The 25,461-nt window shown below is 37.5% G+C and overlaps 1 protein-coding gene across 1 annotated transcript in view; it reads right to left on the reverse strand.

Annotated features, from left to right (window-relative positions):
- The window catches only part of DYNC2H1 (dynein cytoplasmic 2 heavy chain 1), a 178,840-nt gene that overhangs the window by 29,399 nt on the left and 123,980 nt on the right, over positions 1–25,461 (reverse strand). Inside the window, exons 53-60 of the mRNA XM_079788478.1 lie at positions 21,712–21,796; positions 15,653–15,807; positions 14,101–14,238; positions 7,611–7,724; positions 6,855–7,015; positions 5,613–5,736; positions 4,717–4,838; positions 2,231–2,317 (exon numbers count right to left, since the gene is read on the reverse strand). Coding sequence (XP_079644604.1) covers positions 2,231–2,317; positions 4,717–4,838; positions 5,613–5,736; positions 6,855–7,015; positions 7,611–7,724; positions 14,101–14,238; positions 15,653–15,807; positions 21,712–21,796 — 986 coding nt within the window. The remainder of the gene's footprint in view (positions 1–2,230; positions 2,318–4,716; positions 4,839–5,612; positions 5,737–6,854; positions 7,016–7,610; positions 7,725–14,100; positions 14,239–15,652; positions 15,808–21,711; positions 21,797–25,461) is intronic.

Raw genomic sequence — 25,461 nt, forward strand, 5'->3', positions numbered from 1 at the left:
TCCCAACAAAAATGGCAGCAGCCATGGAGCTGGAGAGAACAGGAGGCTTGAGTTGCCCCCGGCAATGGAGGAAGCCAAGCTTCCACAGCCCTGGCCTGCCTTGGCCTCCACTCAAGGCTACAAAGTTTCAATTATAGAAGATAAATAAATCCCTACAAAAATGGCTGTGGCCATGTAGCAAGCAGGAGGCTTGGCTCCACTCAAAGCTACAAAGTTTCAATTATAGAAGATAAATAAATCTCAGGTACCAGGGCCTCCGCTTGGGTCACCGGGGGGCATGGCTGGCCTGCAAACCACCACAGGCCCCTCACCCAGGCCGCCCCACAACCCAAGGGAACCCTCACCCTGATCTGGGACACCCTTCAGGCAAACAAGCTGGCCCAACCCATGCACCAGGCCTCTATCCTAGCTAATAAAAGAGTAATATGCAAACTGACCATCACTCCAACACACAAGATGGCTGCCCCCATGTGGACACAAGATGGCCACCACAAGATGGCCAGCAGGGGAGGGCAGTTGGGAGAGACCAGGCCTACAAGGGAGGGCAGTTGTGGGTGATCAAGCCTGCAGGGGAGGGCAGTTAGGAGAAAACAGGCTGGCAGGGGAGCAATTAGGCATCAATCAGGCTGGCAGGGGAGTGGTTAGGGGGTGATCAGGCTGACAGGCAGAAGTGGTTAGGGGCAATCAGGAAGGCAGACAGGCGAGCAGTTGGGAGCCAGCCGTCCTGGATTGTGAGAGGGATGTCCCAGATTGGAGAGAGTACAGGCTGGGCTGAGGGACACACCCTCCCCCTGTGCATGAATTTCGTGCACCAGGCCTCTAGTGTGTATATAGAAGAATTTAACAAGGGATCCCCTGAAGCTAGTGACCGGATTCACACAACTTTTATTATTGTACTAGAGACTGGGTGCACAAAAATTTGTGCACTCGGGGGGGGGGGGGTGAGGGGGGAAGGGTCCCTAAGCCCTGCCTGCGCCCTCTTGCAGTCTGGAACCCCTTGGGGGATGTCCGACTGATGGCTTAGGCCCACTCCCTGGGGGATCGGGCCTACGCTGGTAGTCAGACATCCCTCTGGCAGCCCTGGAGCCATTGGGGGATGTCCACCTGCCAGCTTAGGCCCGCTGCCCACGGGGAATGGGCCTAAGCCATTAGTCAGACATCCTTAGCGCTGCCATGGAGGTGGTAGAGACTCCCGCCACCGCTGCTGCGCTGGCCAGCCATGAGCTGGCTTCTGGCTGAGCAGCGCTCCCCCTGTGGAAGCGCACTGACCACCAGGGGCAGCTCCTGCGTTGAGTCTGCCCCCTGGTGGTCAGTGCACGTCATAGTGACCAGTCATTCCACCATTAGGGTCAATTTGCATATTACCCTTTTATTATATAGGATATTGTTATAAGTATTCTATTTTGTTATTTGTTATTGTTAATACTTATTGTACCTAATCATAAAGTAAACTATTATAGGTATGTATGTATAAGAAAAAACATAGTATAAATAGGCTTCAGTGCTATCCACAGTGTCAGGCATCGAAGGGGCATATTGGAACATACCTCACACTGAAATGTTCCATTTTCCAATCTTCACAATTATTTTAAGTAAAATGTTCCCACATTTATAATAATTTCCATACAAATATTTTCTATCCTACACTAAATAGCTATCACAGGAGCCCAGAGGTACATGAAAAGTTTTAAGATTAATAGTATTCATAAATGGTCCTTAAATTTGAGTATAATATTGCACGGGGAATATTTTTTCAACACCAAAAAGCACAAAGTTAAAAGAATAGACTTTTTAAATGTCATCATACACTCTCATGAAAGATTATTGAATAGCATCATCTGAAATAAAGGAGTCTAAAACTTTAAAGTCAAAACAATAAGGAAACGGGAATACCAAATGTAAATACTCCCAGTATTAACTCATTATATCTGATTTATCTTGCTCAATTTTCCAATGCTTGGGAGTAAATATATATAATAAATAAATATATATAAGTAAATATACATACAGTGATAACTATATCAATGGAGACTTAAAATATTTTTGTTCTTATCATAAAACCTATTTTTTAAAAAGGAATACCTTCTATATTATTTTATACCTTTCCCAATTTTAGTGATAAATAACAAAAAGAATTGAAAACAGTAATTCTAACTAAGATTTTCAAAAATAAAAAAATAGTTGAAGTATGTTTTCAAATATCCAAAATGCATTTTAAAACTTAACTTACTTTTCTTTAAGTTCTGATACTTTTTGACCAACAGAATTAAGAAGCTCCTCTAGTTTCCTTTTTCTGTCTTCGGTTTTCTTCAAATTTCTAAAATATAATTGAATTTTATAAAAGTTATTCTATTTTAGATACCAACAAAATGCAGCACTAGCACCTTAAAATGTAATTTTGAAGTAAATAAATTACAATGAAAACTATTAATAATCCAGTAGTCATAATACCTTTACTTAGAATTTGATATGAAAAGCAAAGCTAAAGTTAAAAATGTATCTTCTGACTTAGCCATACCACTTATAGGAGCCTATCTTTAAAAATACTTGTGTGTGTAGATCTCTGGATAAAAATGGTAAACATAGTCAATTATCTACTATCTCTTCTAAAACTCTACAGAATGAAACCAAGAGAATAAAAAAGATATAAATGTACAAGAAGAAAGGTAACGAAGGAGAAAAGTATTACAAAAGAGTAATTCAATGAAATTTTGAAAGGTGATAACATACCAGAAAAGCCACACAAGTTAAATGGCTTCAGGAAGAGAAGCTGAAAGAATTCTAAAATGTAGACAACAGGTACTTAAAATGCTCAGGAAATGTAAACTGGTACCTCTGAAATGCTCAGGAATGTAGACAACAGAGGATTATTATAAAGAGTTTGACCTTAGATTGCCTCCCCCAGTGAGAGCGGACTTATCTTCTTAACCCAATCCTGGAAGTCAAGCTTATACCCCTCACCCACCCCCATCCATTCTACCCACACCCTAGGCAGAAACTATGAGGATTCTTCTACAGAAATGACTGACCTCTTTCCCCCAAAATACCCACAAACATTGAGAGTTGCTATCAAATGGCCAGGCCACACTGTTGCATGATGCTGGGCATTTATGCATTGCACAATCTCCTGGGTTTGTCAAAACACAGACTGCTGTCCTGGCTAGTGTGGATTGGTTGTTTGGACATCATCCATGCACCAAAGGTTGCTAGTTCCATTCCAGTCAGGACACATGTCCAGGTTGTGGGCTCATCCCCAGTAAGGGGTGTGTAGGAGGCAGTCGATCAATATTTCTCTCTCACATCAATGTTTCCCTCTCCCTTCCTCTCTCTCTGAAAATCAATAAAAATTCTTTTAAAAAACATGAACTGAAAGGCCTCACTCTGCACCCCACACATTGTATCTAATTCAGTAAGTCTGATTGAAGCTCAAAAATGTGTACTTTTAACCAGTTCCCAGGTGACACTGATGCTGCTGCCTCAGGAACCACACTTGGAGAACCACCACAATAGAATAAAGCCTTCAAAATTGTGAGATCAAACTTTTTCTAGCCCAGTGTTCTAAACCCGGCCCAATTATTGATCACACATAATAGTATAAGATAGGTAATGTTAGACATTGAAAGATCTCAAAAAATTTTTCATCCTATTTACCTTTGATTAGGAAGTTAATGTGAAAGAGGCGCTCTAGAAAAATGGACTAAACTAAGAAAAAGGCAAGGGCATTAACAAAAGAATGCAATCAGAAAAGAGACAAAGGTACTTCCCAGAAAAATGGTGAAGTGAAATCTCAAGATAATAGCTGTAAGCACCAGGCCTAGGGAAGAACTAATTCACATTGAAACACAAGGGGGAAAGGCTCTAGGATGGGTAATGCTAAGAAAAAAGTAAACAGAACACATAGATTCTGAATATGTTTTAGGGTCTGACAGGAAGACTGAGGATAAATATGTGATATGTAAACAGAAAAAATAATAAACTGAATAATCTGAGGTAATTATTAAGAACAATGAAGAGGTTTCCAAGAAAGGAAATATAAAACATGTCTCAGTTGTGGAAAGTATATAGTCAAAATAATGTATAAATTTCACACAAAAATTTCACAAAATTACATTAAGAAAATTATAAAGTTTAGGGGGCTAAAAAAACCCTCCTTGTCTAGAATAAGAATAATGTCAAAAACTGAACAATCAAGAATATAACATACCTCTTAGTCTGCATAAGAACAAAGGAGATAAAATACAATGCTGGCCTAGTAACAACAGCAAATTGATATTTTTAAACCCAAAGAAAAATGGTTAAATTTTCCCCTGCCTGCCCAGACAATGTTTTAGAAACTACAAACTAAACATTTCCTAGAACTTAGAAGGTGAAAACAAATATAAAAGCCCACTATTTCCAAAAGCTACTTTTTTATATTTTAATATTATCCCTCTACAAAACTTTAGCTCTTTCTAAAAGAACTTCTACCAATTTTTCCTTCCAACAACATAATAATGGTAGGAAAGTTATTGGTTCTTCTTTCCATCTCCTTCTAATTGGTTTTTCTCTTCTTGGTCTGTTTAACATTGAATTTGTAATTAGCTAACTCATTTTATATGATTTAATGTTTTCAGCTTCCTTTTTAGATATAAACAAGAAATCCTAATAATATAACTAAATCATTAAATTGATTAAAATAAATGAAGGTTAGAACTGTTTGTATTTTCTGACACTTACGACTCCAATCTCGCCTGCTCGGTTTCCAAAGGCTGGATCCGCTCCAGGACATGGGAGTACTGCACATTGGCTTTGACCCAGGCAGCCAGCGGAGCCGCAGCAGTGCTGGCACGCTTGGCATTCTGAAAAAACCATCAGTTATCCAGCTTCTTAACTTATTTTCAAATAATTACAGAATTAATTCTAGCATATTTTACTTAAGCATTTATTTCACAAATGAAGGTTTTGGTGGATAGCTAAAATAAAAACAAAGTGAGTTGCTATTTAATTAAGGTATATCTCACTTCTTGCTTAAAAATCTTTCTGAATCTCATACAGTCTTTAATATAATGATGTTTTATCAACATATTCTATTAGTCACATTTGTAATGACGATATCTGTCTGCAACAATTTTAAGCATCAATTCTTTCTCTTTACATATTTATTAAATAAAAGCAATTTCAAAACATGGTTTTTAGGGTCAAAGAAGATGTACAAAACATTTTTAATAAGGGATCTAAAACACATACTAGAATCATGGAGTTTAAACTATTTACTAAAATTAGATACAAGTACCCTAACACAGACATCAATTATTATATGACCAGTACACAGGAAGAAAGAAAAACATACCAGGCAAGCTGGACTTGATAAGGTAGACTGGGACCTTACCACTGACAAACAAGAGTAAGATTTAAAAACCACTTATACTAATAAATATGCACCACAGCCCCAACCTGTATTCTAGTTAACCTAATTCTGGTGGTAAATGCTTTCTACCTATAATATGTAGAGCTTATTTTTTTTAAACTTTTAGTTATTAGACAATCTAAGCAATTGATAATGTCATCACTTTTAATTTGCAGAATATTATAAAGCATTGAAAGAGACTTTATGGCATAACTTTAAAAATTACCTTTGGATCAAAAGATCCTTTATTTTTATAAAGAAGTTCTTCAACACTGTCTCTTATTTCCTTTGGAATATTTCGTGCATCAAAGGTTGCAATGTCTTCTCTCACACCTCTTTTTGCGAGGAAACTAAAATTAAAGCATATTACTTCAAATGGGGTTAAATAACATTTGCTAGTTCTTACAAAAATATCAATTTAACAAAATGGCATATGCAATCATTTTAATCTATTAGCTAACAAAAAATAGAGGACTGAAGTATGTAAGCTTGAAATGGACTATTCACATTTTTTTATAAACAAGGAGGAACTACAAAAAGATGCACAACAAATTTCCTAATATTCTGTGAATAACCTGTAGCAATAAAATAAAGAAATTACAATCCTGTTATTCTACCCACATCCCTTTATGTGAACTAGTTGGTACTCATATGTTCTAGGATATGCAAGAAATTTTTCTGCTTTCTAAGCTATTTAAAGTGTTCTCTGAACCTAAATCTCTCCCGACTCCAGATAGGAAAGGACTTTACTACCAATCTAAATCCTAAAATGTAATTGAATACCATAACAACACTGCTATAGTATAAAACCTGAAGCTGCATTGTTGCATATTTAGTTAAGACTCAGTCTTTCCTAGTAGCTTGGCCAGAGTGGCTCAGTAATTGTGTCAACCTATGAACCAGGAGGTCAAGGTTCAATTCCCAGTCAGGGCACATGCTCAGGTTGTGGGCTCAGCCCATTGGTGATTCCGTTCATTGATCTTTCTCTCTTTCTCTCCCTCTCTCTTTTTCTCTAAAATCAATAAAAATATTAAAAAAAAAAAAAAAAAGACTCAGTCTTTCCTAGTGTGCATTTTTCTTGTTACTTATGGAGCTCTCACTCTCTCTTACTATTCCAAGAGTGCAAAACTCTCTGAGGCTAGTGACTATATTTTCTCCATCAGTAAATGACAGTAAACATGATGTGAGTACCAAATAAATGATTATATTTATCAAGACATTCTTAAAAGATTTTAAGGCTTTCCTTTTCTCCTCTTTTGACACTTTTAACAACCACTTATGGAGAAAGGAAAATGTAGCTCTCGATACATTGTTACATAGAGCATCTTGAAATATCAGGGCAAAGTGTGCTGCAACCAGATAATTAGATGAAGTTCAATTTGAGAAACAAAATAACAAATATTTTAAAATATAAAGGAATGTGTAATGCATTGATGAAATAACATTTTTCACAAATTCAAAAACTTACCTTTTCATGCTCACCCAAGATGTATCAAAGATACCCATCAACCTTAAAACTCCTTCAAGAATGTCTCTGATTACATCAGGTGGCATACGCAGTGAGCGAATTTCTGAAAGAGATTCTGGCTTAATGTTTCCAACTGCTAGTTTCGCTTCATACACTAGAGGCTAAAAGACATAAAGGGCATTTTCAATTTCAAAACATATACGTAAAAAAAATTGTTAGCTCATTACAAATCATTGCATATTTGTCATTTTAATAAAATGACTCTAGTTAAACATGCTTTCTCTTCAAATATCAAAATGCTTTAAAACATAAAGTACAAAATGTTCAAGTTAAGAAAGTAAGAGTCCTTGCCATAACAGCATCACTCTAATCTGGGAGATCTAATTTGTTTTGAGACTGTTTTGCCAGTTTCAAAGCTCTTTATATTCTAAGACTAGTTAGTTAATTTAGTCAAGTCTCAAGAAAAAGAGCCTTAGTGTTTGTCTTAATTTACCTACAACACATTTTTTTTCCTCCACAGTCAAAACAACATGATTCACAGGAAACAGATTATATTTTTATTACCATCAGTTAATTTGCTTACTTCTCCTGGGAGAATTCTCTTCCTGCTTCTCTTTTACAAATAATATTCTAGTTACAGCCACATTTGATAATACTATTAGAAAATAACTTCAGCAAATAATGTTTAAACTCCTATATACAACTGATAGTAAAAAATGTAAATGGCTCTTACAGTGTTTCCTTTTTTTAACTTACTTGTACTTCTTTTAATTCATCATCAATTTTGTTTTTTCTTTCTTCAATTTTAACAACTTCATCTGCTATTCTGTGCTTCAGTCTTTCAAGTTCTGTCTTTTGCTCACTAGCATCCTACAGAAATATTTAAATGGAATTTCCACAAATTTTAATGCACTCGATATTTAAAAGCATGATACCTAAAATGTAAGTTTTTTCAAAATGACATTTTCTATTAAATGATTTTCTAATTTGACATCAGAATTTCTAAAGAACCTGGAAAATCAATGATTCAATATACTCTATTTACTATCAGGAAGTTCCTATGCTTTATATGTTTTCATTTTTTTGGACAGCAAAGCACTAAATGCTTATTATATGTAAACTAAACAAGTCAGAAATACATAAATTAGAAAATGATTATAATACACATTTAACACTTGCAATAAACAAACCAGAGAGCTTAGTACTATTATGCTAATTTCATAAATAAGGAACTAAAAATGAAATCTTCTATAATTCTAATAGTAGAGACTAATAATTCTTAAAGACTATAGTATATTAAAAGTTTCTATACTTTATTTTATAGAAAAATTAATTGATATCAATTAATTTGATGGCAAATAACAATAATTTTATGGCAAATATATGAACAAAATTAGTAAAAATTCAAAGGATACTAAATTATCTACAAAGGTTAATATGCTAAGTGTCCAACCGTCCGACCATTCGGTGGTAACTATGACGCAGATGACCACCAGGGGCAGACGCTCAATGCACAGGCATGGACACATGGAACAGATTGATGAATCTCAGAGGACAGGGGGAGGAGGGTATGTGGAAAGAAATTAAACCACAGATCTTATATGCATATAAGAGGCCCACTAGGCCTGGCCTGTGCCCTCTCTCAATCCAGGACCCCTCGGGGGATGTCAGACTTCTGGTTTCAGCCTGATCCCTGCAGGCCAGGCCGAGGGACCCCACCAGTGCACGAATCCATGCACCAGGCCTGTTTCGGCCCGATCCCCGCAGGCCATGCCTAGGGATGCCACCGGTACATGAATCTAAGCACCAGGCCTCTAGTATATAAATAAGACATGAATTATTTGCTTGCTCCTAAAAGCAAAATCAAGTGTCCTACATACATAAAAATGCTTGAATACTATGAATGCTTGTATATGGTTTATTTATACTAACAGAAAAACCAAAGAGGTTTTTTACAACAGAGGTTCTCAAACATATTATAATCATTCAGGGAACTTAAAAATTAATGCCTGGTGTCCTACTGTCAAGTATGTTGATTTATTTATTCTGGATGCAGCTAGGCCACAGATATTTTTAAAGACTTTCAAGGTGGTCCCAATCTATAATCAAAATTGAGAATCACTGAACCAACTTTTCCTATATCCCATTCCTTTCTTCAGGTACCTTACACATCATCAGTTCAATAGAATTTTCTACCTTCCACAAGCACCTCTCTCCCTTTGTATCTGCTACCATTCCTAAACAGGAAAAGTATTTTCTTTATCTCCACAATCAAAATCTTCTTTAAAGGCCCAGCTGATGTGTACCTTCTTTTATTAAATTTCTTTTCCAAATGGAAGTTACCCTTATTCTGAGTTCCTATTATATTTAATTTGTACATGCCTCATGCCACCAACTTTAGAAGTTGCACAGTTTGGTATTTAAGCTGCCTCTCCTTTTTTTTTTTAAATAAAGTAATAAACAGAAATGTCTGCTATTTTCAATTAAGCAAAATTAACTTATGACATACACACTTATTCTTCTGTCAGCTAATACAACTAGCAACAGTCTTAGAAAAACCTCTTCTTAGAATGTCCCAGAGAAAAGAGTATTACAGCAGTCAATGTATATTACTCATGTTCACTAGTCTAAGAGAACACAGACACCATAGTGTTGAATGTTTTCCTTTTATGAATATATAATTAGTATTATCCTCATTTAGCCTTCACTTTTTTTTTTCATATTTCAAATCACTCTTTAAATTTAAGAGGTATGTGACAGATATTTTTCATAATCAAAATTGCCTGCTGCTTTAAATAAATATTTATATTAATTTAGTTCTAAACTGCATTCAGAAAAAAGTTTTACAATATGAAAATTACATTTGATTTTCTGATACATCACTTACCAGGTCAGGGACTCAATAAAATTATCTTGGAAACACTGAATGTGTACATAACCATCAATTATCTGGAAATGTTAAAAATTTCCCATATGCCAATGAATCTATTTTGACCTATCAGGTGAACTATCCTTTTCATTATGTAATTCAAATCAGTCCAGACAACCCTCTTGTAGAGCTCACAATATGTAAGTCCCCTTCCCATATTCAGATTTCCAATGAAGATGACCAGACTGAAGAGTGAAAGACAAAATAAAATATACTATATTCGAGAAAAAGGAAATTTCATAAAATATCCTCTGAGAGCTAAGTAGAGATATTGCTTCACTGAAACAAAAAAAAGAACACTCCCAAAAGGAAACATTTAGAGGTTCAAAAAAGAACTTCCTGAGAAATAATATGATAGCAGAAATGAAAAATTCATTAGGAGAATTAGAAAATAAAGTTGAGGACATTTTGAATAAATTAAAGCAAAGCTATACAGAAGCAAACAGGTTAGAAAACAAGAAAATTAGAGCTAGACCAGGAAGCTCCAAGACAAAATAATAAATATTCTAAAAGGCAGAATAGAAATGAAGGAAAAGGAATTATCAAAAAAATAATTTAAGGAAATTACCCATAAGTTTTCAGGTGGATAGAACCCACATGGTATCAGACACATTAAATGAAAATAAACCTAAACAAAGGCAGAAGTCATAACTTTCAGAACAAGGAAAACAAAGATCTAAAAGATTTCAAGGGAGAAAAAACAAAACAGTTCACTTCAAAGCATCAAGAATTAAAATAGCATTGAGTGTGCCCTGGCCAACGGCTCTGTTGGTTGAAGTGTCATCCTGTACACCAAAATGTTGCAGCTCAATTCCCGCTCAGAGCACATACCTAGGTTGCGGGTTCAATCCCAGGTTGGGATATATAAGGAAGGCAACCAATCGGTGTGTTTCTCTCCTCTCTCTCTCTCTCTCTCTCTCTTTCTCTCTCTCTCTCTCTCTCTCTCTCTCTCAATAAAAATCAATATGCCCTCAGGTGAGGACTGAAAAGAAAGGAGGAACCAAAAAGGTAACATATGAGAACATCATGAGAGGATATGAAGACATAAAAGAATACCTGGACAAAAAAGAAATATTTGTGTGGGAGAGAGATCCAAGATGGCGGCATAGGTAAACATCCAAACTGCTGCCGTGTACAACAATTTCGAAACTACAACTAAAAGACAAAACATCTATCACCCAGAACCATGGGAAAGCTGGCTGAGTGGAAGTTCTACAACTAGATGGAAAGAGGAAAGAGCATTCAGGGCACAAGCGCTGAAAAACTGAGGTACGGGGACGCACGCGTGATACGGGCTGGCGGCAGATCCCGGCTGATGGCAGGAGTTGCTTTCTTCAACCCGAAGAGAGACAAGCTCCCGATCTCTCTGAAATCCAGTTTCTGGGGAGAACCTGAACTGTCTGCCATCGGGTGGGAAAGTGAGGGTGGCTTGCTCACAGAGCTGCACGCAAGAATAATCATTTGCTGTGCTGGGGCGCAAGACGCGGGGACGCGGTCGGAGAGGCAGAGACGGCTCACTGCCACCCATCGCTGTTTGCCACGCCCTAGCCTAGTGACGCCCTGAGACTCCACCCCGCACAATCTACAAACACACCCAAGCTCCAAGCAGCAGCTTTTGCATATGAATGGCCTTCTCTATTGCAGTTTAACCTAGCAAGCTTGCAACCCAGTGCAGACAGCTCCAAAGGCTCCAAGCTCCAAGCAGGGAGGAGAGGACTGTGGTTCTTGCTGTAGCTCCTGCAGGGTGGCCTCAGACAGTAGCTGAACTGCACCCCATTGGAGATCCAGCAGCCAGTGTACCTAGTGGTCAGTGTGAGACACCAGATTTCAACTCCTCACTTCCATAAGTGACACATTCGGGAGGCGGACTCAGTGAGCACCAAAGCCCCACTGAAACAAGTCCTGCACCATAAGCGTGTCTCCAGTGCAGCAGTTCCTCCATTATAGACACAGCGGGTCCTCACAGCCAATTGGCCTGGAGGTCAATTCCTCCCAGTGTACCAACAGCAATCAAGGCTTAACTACACCAAGACTTTGCACTCAGCCCACAAAGTGGTGTACCAAGAGCGACCACCTCGGGTGACTGGGGAAGCTGAGCTACTGGCCCCTATAGGTCACCTACCACACAAAACCACTCCATCAACACAGGGAGGCAGCCAAAATGCGGAGACACAGAAGCATGTCACGAATTGGAGAGATGGAGGAAAGTAAACTACTGGATGACACAGAGTTCAGAACCACATTTATAAGGTTACTCAAGAATCTTCTAAAAACCGCTGAGAAACTTGAAGAGACCTTTAAGGACCTTAATGAGAATGCCAAAAAAATGGAAAAGGACCAGTCAGAAATTAAGCATACACTGTCTGAAATAAAGAATATACAGAAACTCAACTGTAGATCAACGTACCCCAAGAGTCAAACCAAAGATCTGGAATATGAGGAAGCAAAAAACACACAACCAGAGAGGCGGAAAGAAAGAAGAATCCAAAAGTGTGAGGATAGCGTAAGGAGCCTCTGGGACGGCTTTAAGCGTACCAATATCCGGATTTTTGGGGTGCTAGAAGAAGAGAGAGAGCAGGATATTGAAGGCCTATTGGAAGAAATAATGACAGAAAACTTTCCCTACCTGGTGAAAGAAATAGACTTACAAGTTCAGGAAGCGCACAGAACCCCAAACAAGAGGAATCCAAAGAGGACCACACCAAGACACATCATAATTAAAATGCCAAGGGCAAAAGACAAAGAGAGAATATTAAAAGCAGCAAGAGAAAAACAGTTACCTACAAGGGAGTACCCATACGACTGTCAGCTGATTACTCAACAGAAACTATGCAGGCCAGAAGGGAGTGGCAAGAAATATTCAAAGTGATGAACAGCAAGAACCTACAACCAAGATTACTCTACCCAGCAAAGCTATCATTCAGAATTGAAGGTCAGATAAAGAGCTTCACAGACAAGAAAAAGCTAAAGGAGTTCATCACCACAAAACCAGGATTACATGAAATGCTGAAGGGTATTCTTTAAGAAGAGGAAGAAGAAGAAAAAGGTAAAGGTAAAAATTATGAACAACAAAAAGACATCAAATACATACCTATCAACAAGTGAATCTAAAAATCAAGTGAATAAAAAAAAATCTGAAGAACAGAATGGACTGGTGAGTATAATAGAATCAGGGACATAGAAAGGGAGTGGACTGACAATTCTCAGGGGGAAGGGGTCTGAGGGGTGCAGGAAGAGATTGGACAAAAATCTTACACCTATGGATGAAGACAGTGGCGGGGGGTAAAGGCATGGGGTGGGGTGGAGAATCAGGTGGAGGGGAGCTATGGGGGGGGGAAAAAAGAGGAACACCTGTAATAATCTGAACAATAAAGATTTATTATAAAATAAAAAAATAGTAATAAAAATAAAATCCTTATGAATTATAAAAAAAGAAATATTTGTGTGGATGGTTGTAAAGGAATGAGAAAAAAAAGGAAAAAAAAGAAATATTTGAAAGGGTTTAACAAAAGAAAGGCAATGACAAAGGGAATACAATTAAAATATTAAAAGATCATGAAAATATAAATAGAATGAATAAAGACTTATTTTGTAAATATTGAGAATATAAAGACAGAAAACTCATGAAGCCTAACAAAGATAGCTTTTTTTAAAATACTCACCTGAGGATATGTTCATTGATGAGAGAGAAAGAGAGAGAGAGAGAGAGAGAGAGAGAGAAGAGAAACAGTTTTGTAAAAATAAAATACAGTATCAACTTAAGTAGCAGAGGGTAAACATAAAATCGCTTATAGACAAATCTATATAAATTTAAAAGGTTTGTATTTTTACATTTATGAGTTTTAGATAAATTATTATATGATGAATTGAGGAGAAAATAGTTAACTTTTTGCACTCGGATGTCGAGTGTGACTCGACACGGTTAGCATCGGTAGCAGCTCTTTTTATACTATTTGAATGTATCAATAATTTGAAATATAAAAAAATCCAAATAAATAAGTTTGTATGAAAAGAAACTCCAGTTTTTTATTCTACTGCCACGCTTTATAAAATCTGGGGTATTTAAAAAATTAAATCCCGAGTAGAATAAAGGAATCGAGAAAAAAGCAAGCGAGTGCAAAGGGTTAAGATTTAAAACAATGTGAAAATACCATGTTCTTCCACAAAAGCTCAAGCACACAATACTCTCAGTCAGACTCAGCATAGACAGGCAGTGTTTTCAAATCACTTAGTAAAAATGTTATTTCTCATACTGAGGAACAATCAGGTATGAATGGGCTCCCAAGTGCTTGCATCCCTCTGCTCTCTGAACATCACCTGCATTGACACTGTGATCTCCTGAAGGGCGGCATCTGCTTCATCTTGCTTAGTTTTAAGTAACACACTTTGTTCTCCAGCTTTTCTGTTCAGTTCATCCACAAGAGCTTTAGCTTCATTTAGTTTAGATACACCAGCCTATATTAATAAAATATTGATTGGCAATATTTTTAAAAGAAATTGCATACACACACAGCCTATAATATTAAGCAAAAATGTAAATGTGTGCATATAAAACATTCACAAGTAAACTTAGGGTTTTTTTAATTGCAAATTATACTGATTTATTCAATTGTATAACCATTAAGATGTAGTAAAAGACTCCAAAGAGGCTTAAAAAACAGATTTTTAAAACATGACAATAAAGCTAAACAGATCAACACATATTTGACAGTTTAAGCAGGGGGTTTTTATCTACTGTAGTAGATGAGAGAGAAAATAGAAAGCAAGAAATAATTCAGAAAATCTTTCCCATTTTTCAGTCTCATAGATGGTGGTAAAAGAATTCATGGGCCATTCTTTGTATACTGGACAACATTTGGATTTGTCTGTCCAGTTCCTATATTTTTTATAAGACACTTATAAAAAATATAGGAACTGGACTGAGGCACCTCACATGTGGTTCTGGTGGGTTATTCTTCAAAATCCTTGCCAATTCTTTGGGTGATCATTTGACTCTGGCCTGGTAATTATGGTACCCCACTGCCCATGAACAATCCAATGAACAGACATGAAAAATATTCCCTCTTTTCTATGACTTGGGTGTTTGTGAGAAAATTTAGGGAAACAATAATGGCAAAAAAGAAATGTAACCAATATTTGTTGAGCCCCCAATATAGAGGACAGGCATTGTACTGGTTCTTTAAATATATCCTTTATCTAATACACACACACAAAACAACCACTGACCCAATTAAGCTGCAACTCAGCAAGCTTAAGTGATTTATCCACAGAAGCCTAGAGGACTAAATCAGGAAATTAACCCTCCCAAAGCATATACAGTTAGTGGCTTAAAATAAATAAAAATAAATCATTAGAAAAATGGATAAAGATACTACAAAGTAAGATAAAGTCTAGTTTATTACACTAACAAAGAGAAGCTAAAACTTTGAAATGGAAATGCTCTCTGACAACTTCTGAAGCTGACATTTAATGCCACCTTTTGTTTAAGCTCTAATAGTAGAGCAATATAAAAAGGAAAATATTCAGGAAGCACTAAGTGACATGGCTAGAATGTTTTTTATAAAATATAATTTGAATGTTTATTATAAAGCATAATCTTGGATATTATATCTTAGAATTTTTTAAAATGCTTTCATGTGATAGGGACTTTTAAAGACAGCACCATAAGCTATAATACCACAAAAATACCATACAGTTAAGAAGAGGAATAATTACTGCACCAAAAAAATATAAAAACATTACTACAATTTAGTGGGCAATACAAACAAGGCATTTAATATATATAAAGTGTTTATTTATATGAAATATATACCACAGAAAACAAGGATTGTTGTTCTGTATAGATAATTCAAGATTATCAATATTATACCTGTAAATGACTTTGCCTTTTTAATAATTCCTTTTTCTTGCTGCTACTAATGGCAGAATATACATGTAAGAAGGTCATATATCGGCTTGGTGTAGCACCATATGCTTTACAAGATTCGTGGATTAATAAAAATGATTTTAAAAAATCAGGATCAACTAGAAAGAGATAAAAAACAAAAATTACTTAATATATGGATGATCCATTAAGAATTAGACAAAGGCGGCAGAGTAAGTGGATTCTGCATAGACATGCTCCCAGGAATAGACTGGAATTACAACTAAAATACAACTGAAGACTCACAGTAGAGAACCCTGAAACCCGAGAACTGAAAGTAGAGACCTCATAGAGACTGGTAGGAGGGGTGGAAGGGTGAAAGGGCTGGCCAGGCACCCACAGACAGCAGCTGAAGTTCTCGAGAGATATTGCAGCTGTGGAGGATGCCACTGAGAACTCTGGGATCTAATCACCAAGCTGGGCCCCCCAGCAGAGAGCACTAACATCTGGCTGTGAAAAGCAGTGGGGTTGCTGCCTACCAGAAAGCGACTCCTGAAAATTCAGGCACCCTCTTAAAACACACAAAATTCCCTGTGGAGCCACCCACCTTGTGCCTAGAGGGAGGGAAGGGTGGACTGGAGCTGTGTGAGCAAACACCGCGATTGGGGACTCAGGGGTTAGAGCTCAGAAGGCAGAGATCACTAGTTTCCTGAACTGAGTCATCACCTCATGCAACAGAGAACATCTACCCCTCACAGACATTTGCCCTGCCTGGGGGCAGGGCGGGGGAGCGGGAGGGTGATGTGGGGAGACAGTTGACCTACCCTATTGGAAAACACCTTGCCCTGAGGCCACTTAAGAGACTGAAATAACCATTAGCCTCCAACAAGAAGCAACTGCTCCACGCTGTTGAAAAACTCTCCCCACACCTGAGGACAATTGCCTGGGGGCAATTCAAATCAGAATCCTGTCAGTCTGTAAGCAGAGGCTGTCTCTGGAGGCTTTGAGTCTTTGCCTGATCTAATTAGCCAGAAACAGCATTTGACACTGTCTTGCACTAGAGATTGAGAGGTATAGAGGATCTACCTAATACATAGTTACAAACCCAAACAGAGAGCCAAAATGAGAAGAACAAAGAGACAACCCCCAAATGAAAGAACAAGAGAATTCTCCAGAAGAGATAAATGAAGCAAAGATAAATTTATTTGAAACAGAGTTCAGAGTAATGATGGTAAAGGTGCTCAACAGCATGAAAAAAGATATAGTAACTATGAAAAAGAACAGTAGGAAATAAAGAATGACATAACACAAATAAAGAACATATTGGAAGGAATACACAGCAGATTAGGGGAAGATGAGGATTGAATCAGTGAATTACAAGACAGGATTGAAAAAAAATCACTCAGAGAACCAAAAAGCAATTAAAAAACAGGAGGACAGCTTAGGGAGCTGTGGGACAATGTGAAACCTAACATTAATATTAGAATAATATTAGAATAATCTAATATTAGAATAGCAGGTGTGCTAGAAGAGGCAAAAAGGGAGAAAGGGATAGAGAACATGTTTGAAGAAATAGTGGCAGAAAACTTCCCTAACCTGGTAAAGGAAAAGGTCACATAAGTTCAGGAGGCACAGAGAACCCCAAACAAGAAGAACCCAAACATGCCAACACCCAGATGCATCATAATTAAAATGCCAAAAATTAAAGACAAAGAGAGAATCTTAAAGGCAGCAAGAGAAAAGCAAACTGTTACTTATAAAGGAGTTCCCAGAAGGCTGACATCTGCTTTCTCATCAGAAACTCTAAATGCCAGAAGGGAATGGCATGAAGTACTAAAGGTAATAGAAAGCAAGGATCTGAAACCAAGATTACTATATCCAGCAAGTCCATTATTCAAAATAGACGGTCAAATAAGGAGCTTCCCAGACAAAAAAAGAGGCTAAAGGAGTACACTACCATCAAGCCAGCATTACAAGAAATGCTAAAGGGACTGTTGTAATGAGAAGAAACAGAAAGAGAAACCTAGCCATACAGGATTAAAATGGCAATAAATAAGTACCCATCAAGAAAAAAATAAAAATAAAAATAAATAAATAAGTACCCATCAATAATAACCCTAAATGTAAATGGATTAAATGCTCCAATCAAAAGGCACTGAATGGATACAAAAGGTAGTTGAATGGAAACAAAAACATGCTGTCTAAAAGAGACCCACCTCAGAACAAAAGACACACAGAGGATGAGAGTGAAGAGATGGAAAATTTTTCCATGCAAATGGAAAAGAAAGCTAGAGTAGCAATACTCATATCTGACAAATAGATTTCAAAATGAAGGCCATCACAAGAGACAACAAAGGTTACTACATAATACTAAAGGGATCAATCCAACAAGAGGATATAACCCTGGTAAACATATATGCATCCAATATAGGAGAACCTAAATATATACAAAAACTTCTACATGACTTTAAGGGAGAGATCGACAACAGTAAAGTCATAGTAGGGGACTTTAATATCCTGCTGACTTCACTGGTAGATCTTCCAGACAAAAACTGGGGGGGGGAAATACAAAAAATCAATAAAACCAAGAGCTGGATCTTTGAAAGGATAAATAAGATTCATGAACCTCTAGCTCAGATTCACCAGAAAAGGGAGACGACCAAATAAACAAAATCAGAAATGAAAGAGGTGAAGTAACAACTGACCCCACAGAGATATAAAGGATCATAAAAAATTCTATGAACAACTCAACTCCAATAAACTGGACAACCTTGACCAAATGGACATATTCCTAGAAAAATATAATATTCCAAAACTCAATCAGCAAGAATCAGAAAACCTGAATAGACTGATAACTACAGATGAAATCGAAGCAGTAACAAACACTTCCAGCAAACAAAAGCCCTGGTCCGCATGGCTTCCCAGGGGAATTTTACCAAACATACAAAGAAGACCTAACACCTATCCTCCTCAAACTATTTTTAAAAATTCAGAAAGAAGGAACACTTCCAAGCTATTTCTATGAGGCCAGCATTAACCTAATCCCAAAACCAGGTAAAGACACTGCAAAGAAAGAGAATTACAGGCAAATATTCCTGATGAACATAAATGCTAAAATCCTCAACAAAATACTAGCAAATCAGATCCAACAATACATTAGAAAGATCATACACCACGACCAAGTGGGATTTATTCCAGGGATACAAGGCTGGTACAATATCCATAAATCAATAAATGTGATACATCACATAAGCAAACTGAAAGATAAAAACCACATGATCATATTAATAAATGCAGAAAAAGCATTGGATAAAATCCAACACCCGTTTTTAATAAATTCTCAACAAAGTGGGAATAGAGGGGTCATACCCCAACATAAAAAAGCCTTATATGACAAACCTACAGCCAACATCAGATTCAATGGACAAAAGCTAAAACCATTTCCTACAAGAACAGGAACAAGACAGGGATGCCCACTTTCATCCTCCTGTTCAACATAGTACTAGAATTGCTAGCTGTTGCAATCACACAAGAAGAAGAAAAAAAATGGCATCCAAATTGGAAAGGAAGAAGTAAAACTGTCACTATTCGCAGATGACATGACACTGTACATGGAAAACCCTAAAGACTCCATCAAAAACTACTAGATTTAATTAATGAATTCAGCAATGTAGCAGGATATAAAATTAATACACAGAAATCTATGTCATTTTTATACACAAATAATGAACTCCCCAAAAGGGAAAGCAAACAACCCCATTTACCATTGCAACAAAAAAATTTAGATACGTAGGAATAAACTTAACCAACGAGGTAAAAGATCTATACTCAGAAAACTATAGGACATTGGAAAAGAGATAGAGGAAGACATATGCAAGTGGAAGAATATACCGTGTTCATGGATTGGTAGAATCAACATCATTAAAATGTCCATACTACCAAAAGCAAGCTATAGATTCAATATAATCCCTATCAAAATACCAACAGTTTATTTCACAGACCTAGAACAAACTTTCCAAAAATTTATATGGATCCAAAAAAAGCCCCAAATAGCCATAGCAATCTTGAGAAAGAAGAACAAAGTTGGAAGGATCACAATACCAAGTTATAATACAAAGCCACTGTACTCAAAACTGTATGGTACTGGCACAGAACAGACATATAGGCCAATGGAACAGAACAGAGAACCCAGAAATCGACCCAAGCCATTATGCACAATGAATATTTGACAAAGGAGACAAGAGCATACAATGGAGTCAAGACAGTCTCTAATAAATGGTGTTGGGAAAATTGGACAGATACATGCAAAAAATGAAATTAGACCACCAACTTACACCATGCACAAAAATAAACTCAAAATGGAGAAAAGACTTAAATGTAAGCCGTGAAACCCTAAAAATCCTAGAAGAAACCATTGGCAGCAAAATCTCAGACATCTCTCGTAGCAATACCTTTATGGATACACCTCCTAGGACAATGCAATCTAAGGAGAAAATAAGAAAATGGGACAACATCAAAATAAAAAGCCTCTGCACAGCAAAGAAATCATCAACAAAATAACAAGAGAGCCCACTGCATGGGAGAACATATTTGCCAATGTAACATCCAATAAGGGATTAACCTCCAAAATTTACAGGGAACTCATACAACAAAAGGAAGATAAACAATCCAATTAAAAAATGGGCAAAGGACCTTAATAGACACTTCTCCAAAAGGGACATATGGAAGGCCAAAGGCTTATGAAAAAAATGCTCAAAGTCACTAATCATCCCAAAGATACAAATCGAAACGATTAGGAGATACCACCTCACAGCGGTTGGAATGGCTATCATCAACAAATCAACAAAGGACAAGTGTTGACAAGGATGTGGAGAAAAGGGAAACCTCATACACTGCTGGTGGGAATATAAACTGGTGCAGCCACTGTGGAAAACAGTTTGGAGTTTCCTCAAAAAATTAAAAGTGGAACTCCCATTTGACCCAGTGATTCCACTTTTAGGAATATATCCCAAGAATTCAGAAACACCCATCAGAAAGAATATATGCACCCCTATGTTCATAGCAGAGCAATTTACAATAGCTAAGATTTGGAAACAATCTAAGTGCCCATCAGCAGATGAGTGGATTAAAAAGTTGTAATACAATGGAATACTACACAGCTGTAAAAAAGGAAAGAACTCTTACCATTTGCAACAGCATGGGTGGAACTGGAGAGCATTATACTAATTGAAATAAGCCAGTCAGAGAAAGATAAATATCTCATGATCTCACTCATATGTGGAATCTAATGAACAACATAAACTGATGGACAAAAATAGACCCAGAGAAACAGAAACATCGAACAGATTGTCAAACCTCAGAGGGAATGCAGGGGTGGGTGGAGGAGTGGGAGAGATCAACCAATGAACTCATATGCATAACCCAGTGGTCGGCAAACTCATTAGTCAACAGAGCCAAATATCAACAGTACAACGACTGAAATTTCTTTTGAGCCAAATTTTTTAAACTTAAACTTCTTCTAATGCCACTTCTTCAAAATAGACTCGCCCAGGCCCATGGTATTTTGTGGAAGAGCCACACTCAAGGGGCCAAAGAGCCGCATGTGGCTCGCGAGCCGCGGTTTGCCGACCACGGCATAACCCATAGACACAGACAAAAGGTTGGTGAAGGCTTGCAGAGGAGGGGTTTGGAAGGGGCAACAGGGAAAAGAAGGGACATATGTAATACTTTCAACAATAAAGATTTATTAAAAAAAAAAAAAGTTTAGGCTTCTAGCCAAAGACCCTAAGCAATAAGAAGGTGTTCACATCACTGGAGTCAAATATGTAATTATTAATTTCTTAAGTTCAAACAATAGATATTCTGTTAGGTCATATATGAAATGACATAAATATTTATTTAAAAACAACCAGGGCTTTAAAGTTTAGTTTTGATCAAAAGAGATATAACCTTGTTAGCTTAGTGTCATTCAAATTCATAATCATCGTGAATCTTTAATGGATCTGTAACATTAGATGGCCTTTTAACAAATATAAATGATTTAAAATAAATTTCGTTAAAAGTACCTGAATATTTTTTCTTTTCTTCTTTTCTTTTTTTTTCACCACATTTTTCTTCACTACCTGTTTCATTGAATAACATTTCAGGTATCTAAAAAATGAAGAGCATTTCTGTAAACCTCAATTCAGTATGAAAAAATTTTAGTAAATGCAATTATCCGAGGTTAAAAACCTTTAACACAGATGTACACACATGCACGTATACACATACACACATGCACACACAAATAGTATCAATTGCACTTTTCTTCTAGGATTTTTTCCAGACGAAAATAAAAAAAATAAAAATATATACATCTTTAGAAGACATTATTTCCTAGACAAGATTTCACACGTATCAACCATTAATTGATTGAAAAATGACACTTAAGAAAAGCTCCAATATCTCACTTAAAAGACAATTAGACTGAAATGAAGAAAATCACAATTTAGATTAAATTAGAAAATAATCACAAATGCCATTTAAAATAGCATAATAATTAAAATATGTAGCATAAAAATAACAAAATGGCTTCATGGCATAAAGTGATCCTAAGGGTTCTTTTGCTTTCTTGAATAAGAAATAACTAAAAGTATATGAAAACAATTTAATAATTGATAATGCTAAAAACTATCTATTGCCTAGCTATAACTAGTTTTTTGCCACTATCACAAATAAGAAAATAAAACCTCATAAATAGATCATTATTATTACATAAAATATGGTAATCTTATAAAATTACTATTTTAAAACAGTATATAAAAACTCTTAGTTTCCTGGAAAAAATAGAACTATGTAATTTTAAAATTAAGCCAAAAATCTTCAACTTCTTTCACCTAATTGTTAATATTAACACCAAAAGAAAGCACAAGTAATCCAGGTAACTAGGTCAAAAAACATTTTCTGAATTTCTCGGGTTGAATAAAATGTAAACCAGAAGATTCCTGAACTAATAGAGGGCTTAAAAGGGCCATGACTCTCAAGCCAGAGAATGATTTTCTCAAACAGCTTCACTGATTCTGACAAAACGCTTAAACCTCTGTGAGAATATTTTAAATTGACACTTTTAAACAAATGGAAATGTTTCTTTGAAACTCGCTTTCTTTAAATAAGTCTATTGCTTATGTTAATTAGTTTGTGGCAAACATTTCACAACACAAACATATATCAAAGCATCATGTTGTACACCTTAAGTATATAGTTTTTATTTGTCAATTATATCTCAACTAGAGACCAGGTGCACAAAATTCGTGCAGGGGGGGCGGGTCCCCTCAGCCCAGCCTGCACCCTCTCCAATCTGGGACCCCTCAGGGAATGTCCAACTGCCAGTCTAGACCAGCAGTCGGACATCCCTCTCACAATCCTGGACTGCTGGCTCCTAATCACTCACATGCCTGCCTGCCTGGTTGCCCCTAACTTCCCCCCCCCCCCCATGCCGGCCTGGTCGCCCCTAACTACCCCCCACTGCCGGCCAGGTCGCCCCCAACTGCCCGTTCCCTGCCGACCTGGTCGCTCCTAACTGCCCCCCCCCCCCGCTGGCCTTGTCGCCCCCAACTGTCCCCCCGCCAGCCTGGTCACCCCCAACAGCCCCCCTGCCAGCCTGGTTGCCCCTCACGGCCCCCCCAGTGGCCTGGTCACCCCACGCAGCCTGCGGTTCAGTCATTTGGTTGTCCCTCACTAACCCCCTGCAGGCCTGGTTGCCCCACGCAGCCTGTTTGTTCAGTCGTTTGGTCGTCCCTTGGGCCGGCCCTGGGCGGCTGGGCAGCCGTCATCCAAGGCTTGCCTGCACCTTGGGCCGGCCCTGGGCGACTGGGGGACTGAGGGGACTGGGCATCGCCATCTTGTGGCTGTGGGCGCCGCCATATCTGAGAGCAGGGCAGTCAATTAGCATATTCCCTCCTTATTGGCTGTGGGTGCTGCCATCTTTGTGAGGGCATGACAGTCAATTAGCATTTTCCCTCCTTATAGGCTGTGGGCACCACCATCTTTGAGGGTGGGGCAGTCAATTAGCATATTCCCTCCTTAGTGGCTGTGGGCGCCACCATCTTTGTGACGGCGTGAGGGTCAATTACCATATTCCCTCTTTATTAGATAGGATAAAGCCAAGGGGTAAAAATGGTCTCTTCATAAGCAGTATCCTACATTAGCAAAGTTTTTCTGCCCAGATCCTCCTATATTCCCCTTTGCCTGCACTTTCCCTCCTGGAGATAACAATAGCACTTTCTAAAAATTGAATGGGTTATTAACGCTACTATCTCCTATTAACACCCTCACCTCTTAATTCCTTGAACTGCTCTCTTTTTTCTTATCCACTACCTTATTCTCAACCCCTCACCTGCACCCAAAATGGTCACATCAAGACCTTGTCATTAACAATAACCAAAATCATTCCATAATCTCACTTTCAAACGTCCCACTCTTTCACCACTACACTCCTATCTTCCCAGCTCATTCCCTTCACAATGTCAATAATCCTTAGACCCCACAGACTCCTACAATCTATTAACTTGACCATCTTTATACTGTCATTCACTATCTTCCTATTATAATTTCTCAAATCCCTTGGCCTTCACTTGCTTTGTCATACACAGGAGCAAAGCCCCAATCATGGTTAAAGGACAGTCACTCCTTATTGGAGGTCTGCATTTATGAGTGCTCATGTGACTAGAGAAAAATACACAACAATGCTGATTGGCCTCAGTTGATCTCCATGTGCACTAACCTCAAGTGAACCCTTAGTGCTATCTACATATTATCCTAAACCTTTCACTTTTTTACTCTTCTGAACTGCTATTTTATATATCCTCTAACATAACTTCAAGACTTCAGAATCTGTTCCTTCAACTTTTCTCCAACTAATAATTGTTCTTCCTATTTCACTAAGAAGATAAAAACAACCAGAAGAGTGTCCAAAACTTCCCCACCTACCACACCTACTCTTGGACCTTTGTCCTTGTGCTCTGCTTTCTTTCCTGTTATTATGGATGACATTTTCATTCTCCAAGTAAAGACCAATCCTTAATCTTTTCATCTGTGCCCTAGACTCATATGCTGCCCACTACCAATGATATTGCTTTAGCAAATTTTCCCTGTCTTTCCTGTAATGTAATTTTTGGATATAAACAGGCTATATAATTTGTCCCATCTTAAAACAGAAAAAAAGGGGAAAAAAAACAGTTCCTACAGTTACTGATCCATTTCTCTCTTATACAACAAAATTTCTCAAAAGAAATAAGCATATTCATTGTCTCTAATCCTCTCTTCTCATTCCTTCTGAAATGTATTCCAATATGGCTTTTCTACTACTAATTGAAACTGCTTTATCAAAATCATCAATGACCTCCATGTTGTTAAACTCAATTTTCAGGCCTCATCTACTTTCATGAGTCATAGTTAATCCTTCCTTACTCCTTTGAAATGTTGTCTTCACTTGGCTTCCAGGCTTCCATTGTCTTCACACTCTCCTGGTTTTCCTCCTATTCTCTAGCAGCTCCTTCTCGGTTCCCTTGGCGGGTTCCTCCTCTTCATTTCAACTCTTAATGTTAAAGTACCCCAAGGTTCAGTCCTTGGACCTATTTCCTCTTTTGTGAACATTCAGTCCTTTGGTGACATCATTCAATCTCATAGCTTTAGATTCTACCTATATTGGTAACTCCCCAATTTTTATCTGTAGGCCTGACCTTTCCCCTGAACTCCAGATTCATATATCCAGCCTTATTAACCTTGCATCTTGGATGACTGACATCTCATATTTAGCAAATAGCATAGCAATGATA

Source organism: Cnephaeus nilssonii (genome assembly GCF_951640355.1).
Source record: "Cnephaeus nilssonii genome assembly, chromosome: 13".
In the NCBI taxonomy this organism is placed as follows: domain Eukaryota; kingdom Metazoa; phylum Chordata; class Mammalia; order Chiroptera; family Vespertilionidae; genus Cnephaeus; species Cnephaeus nilssonii.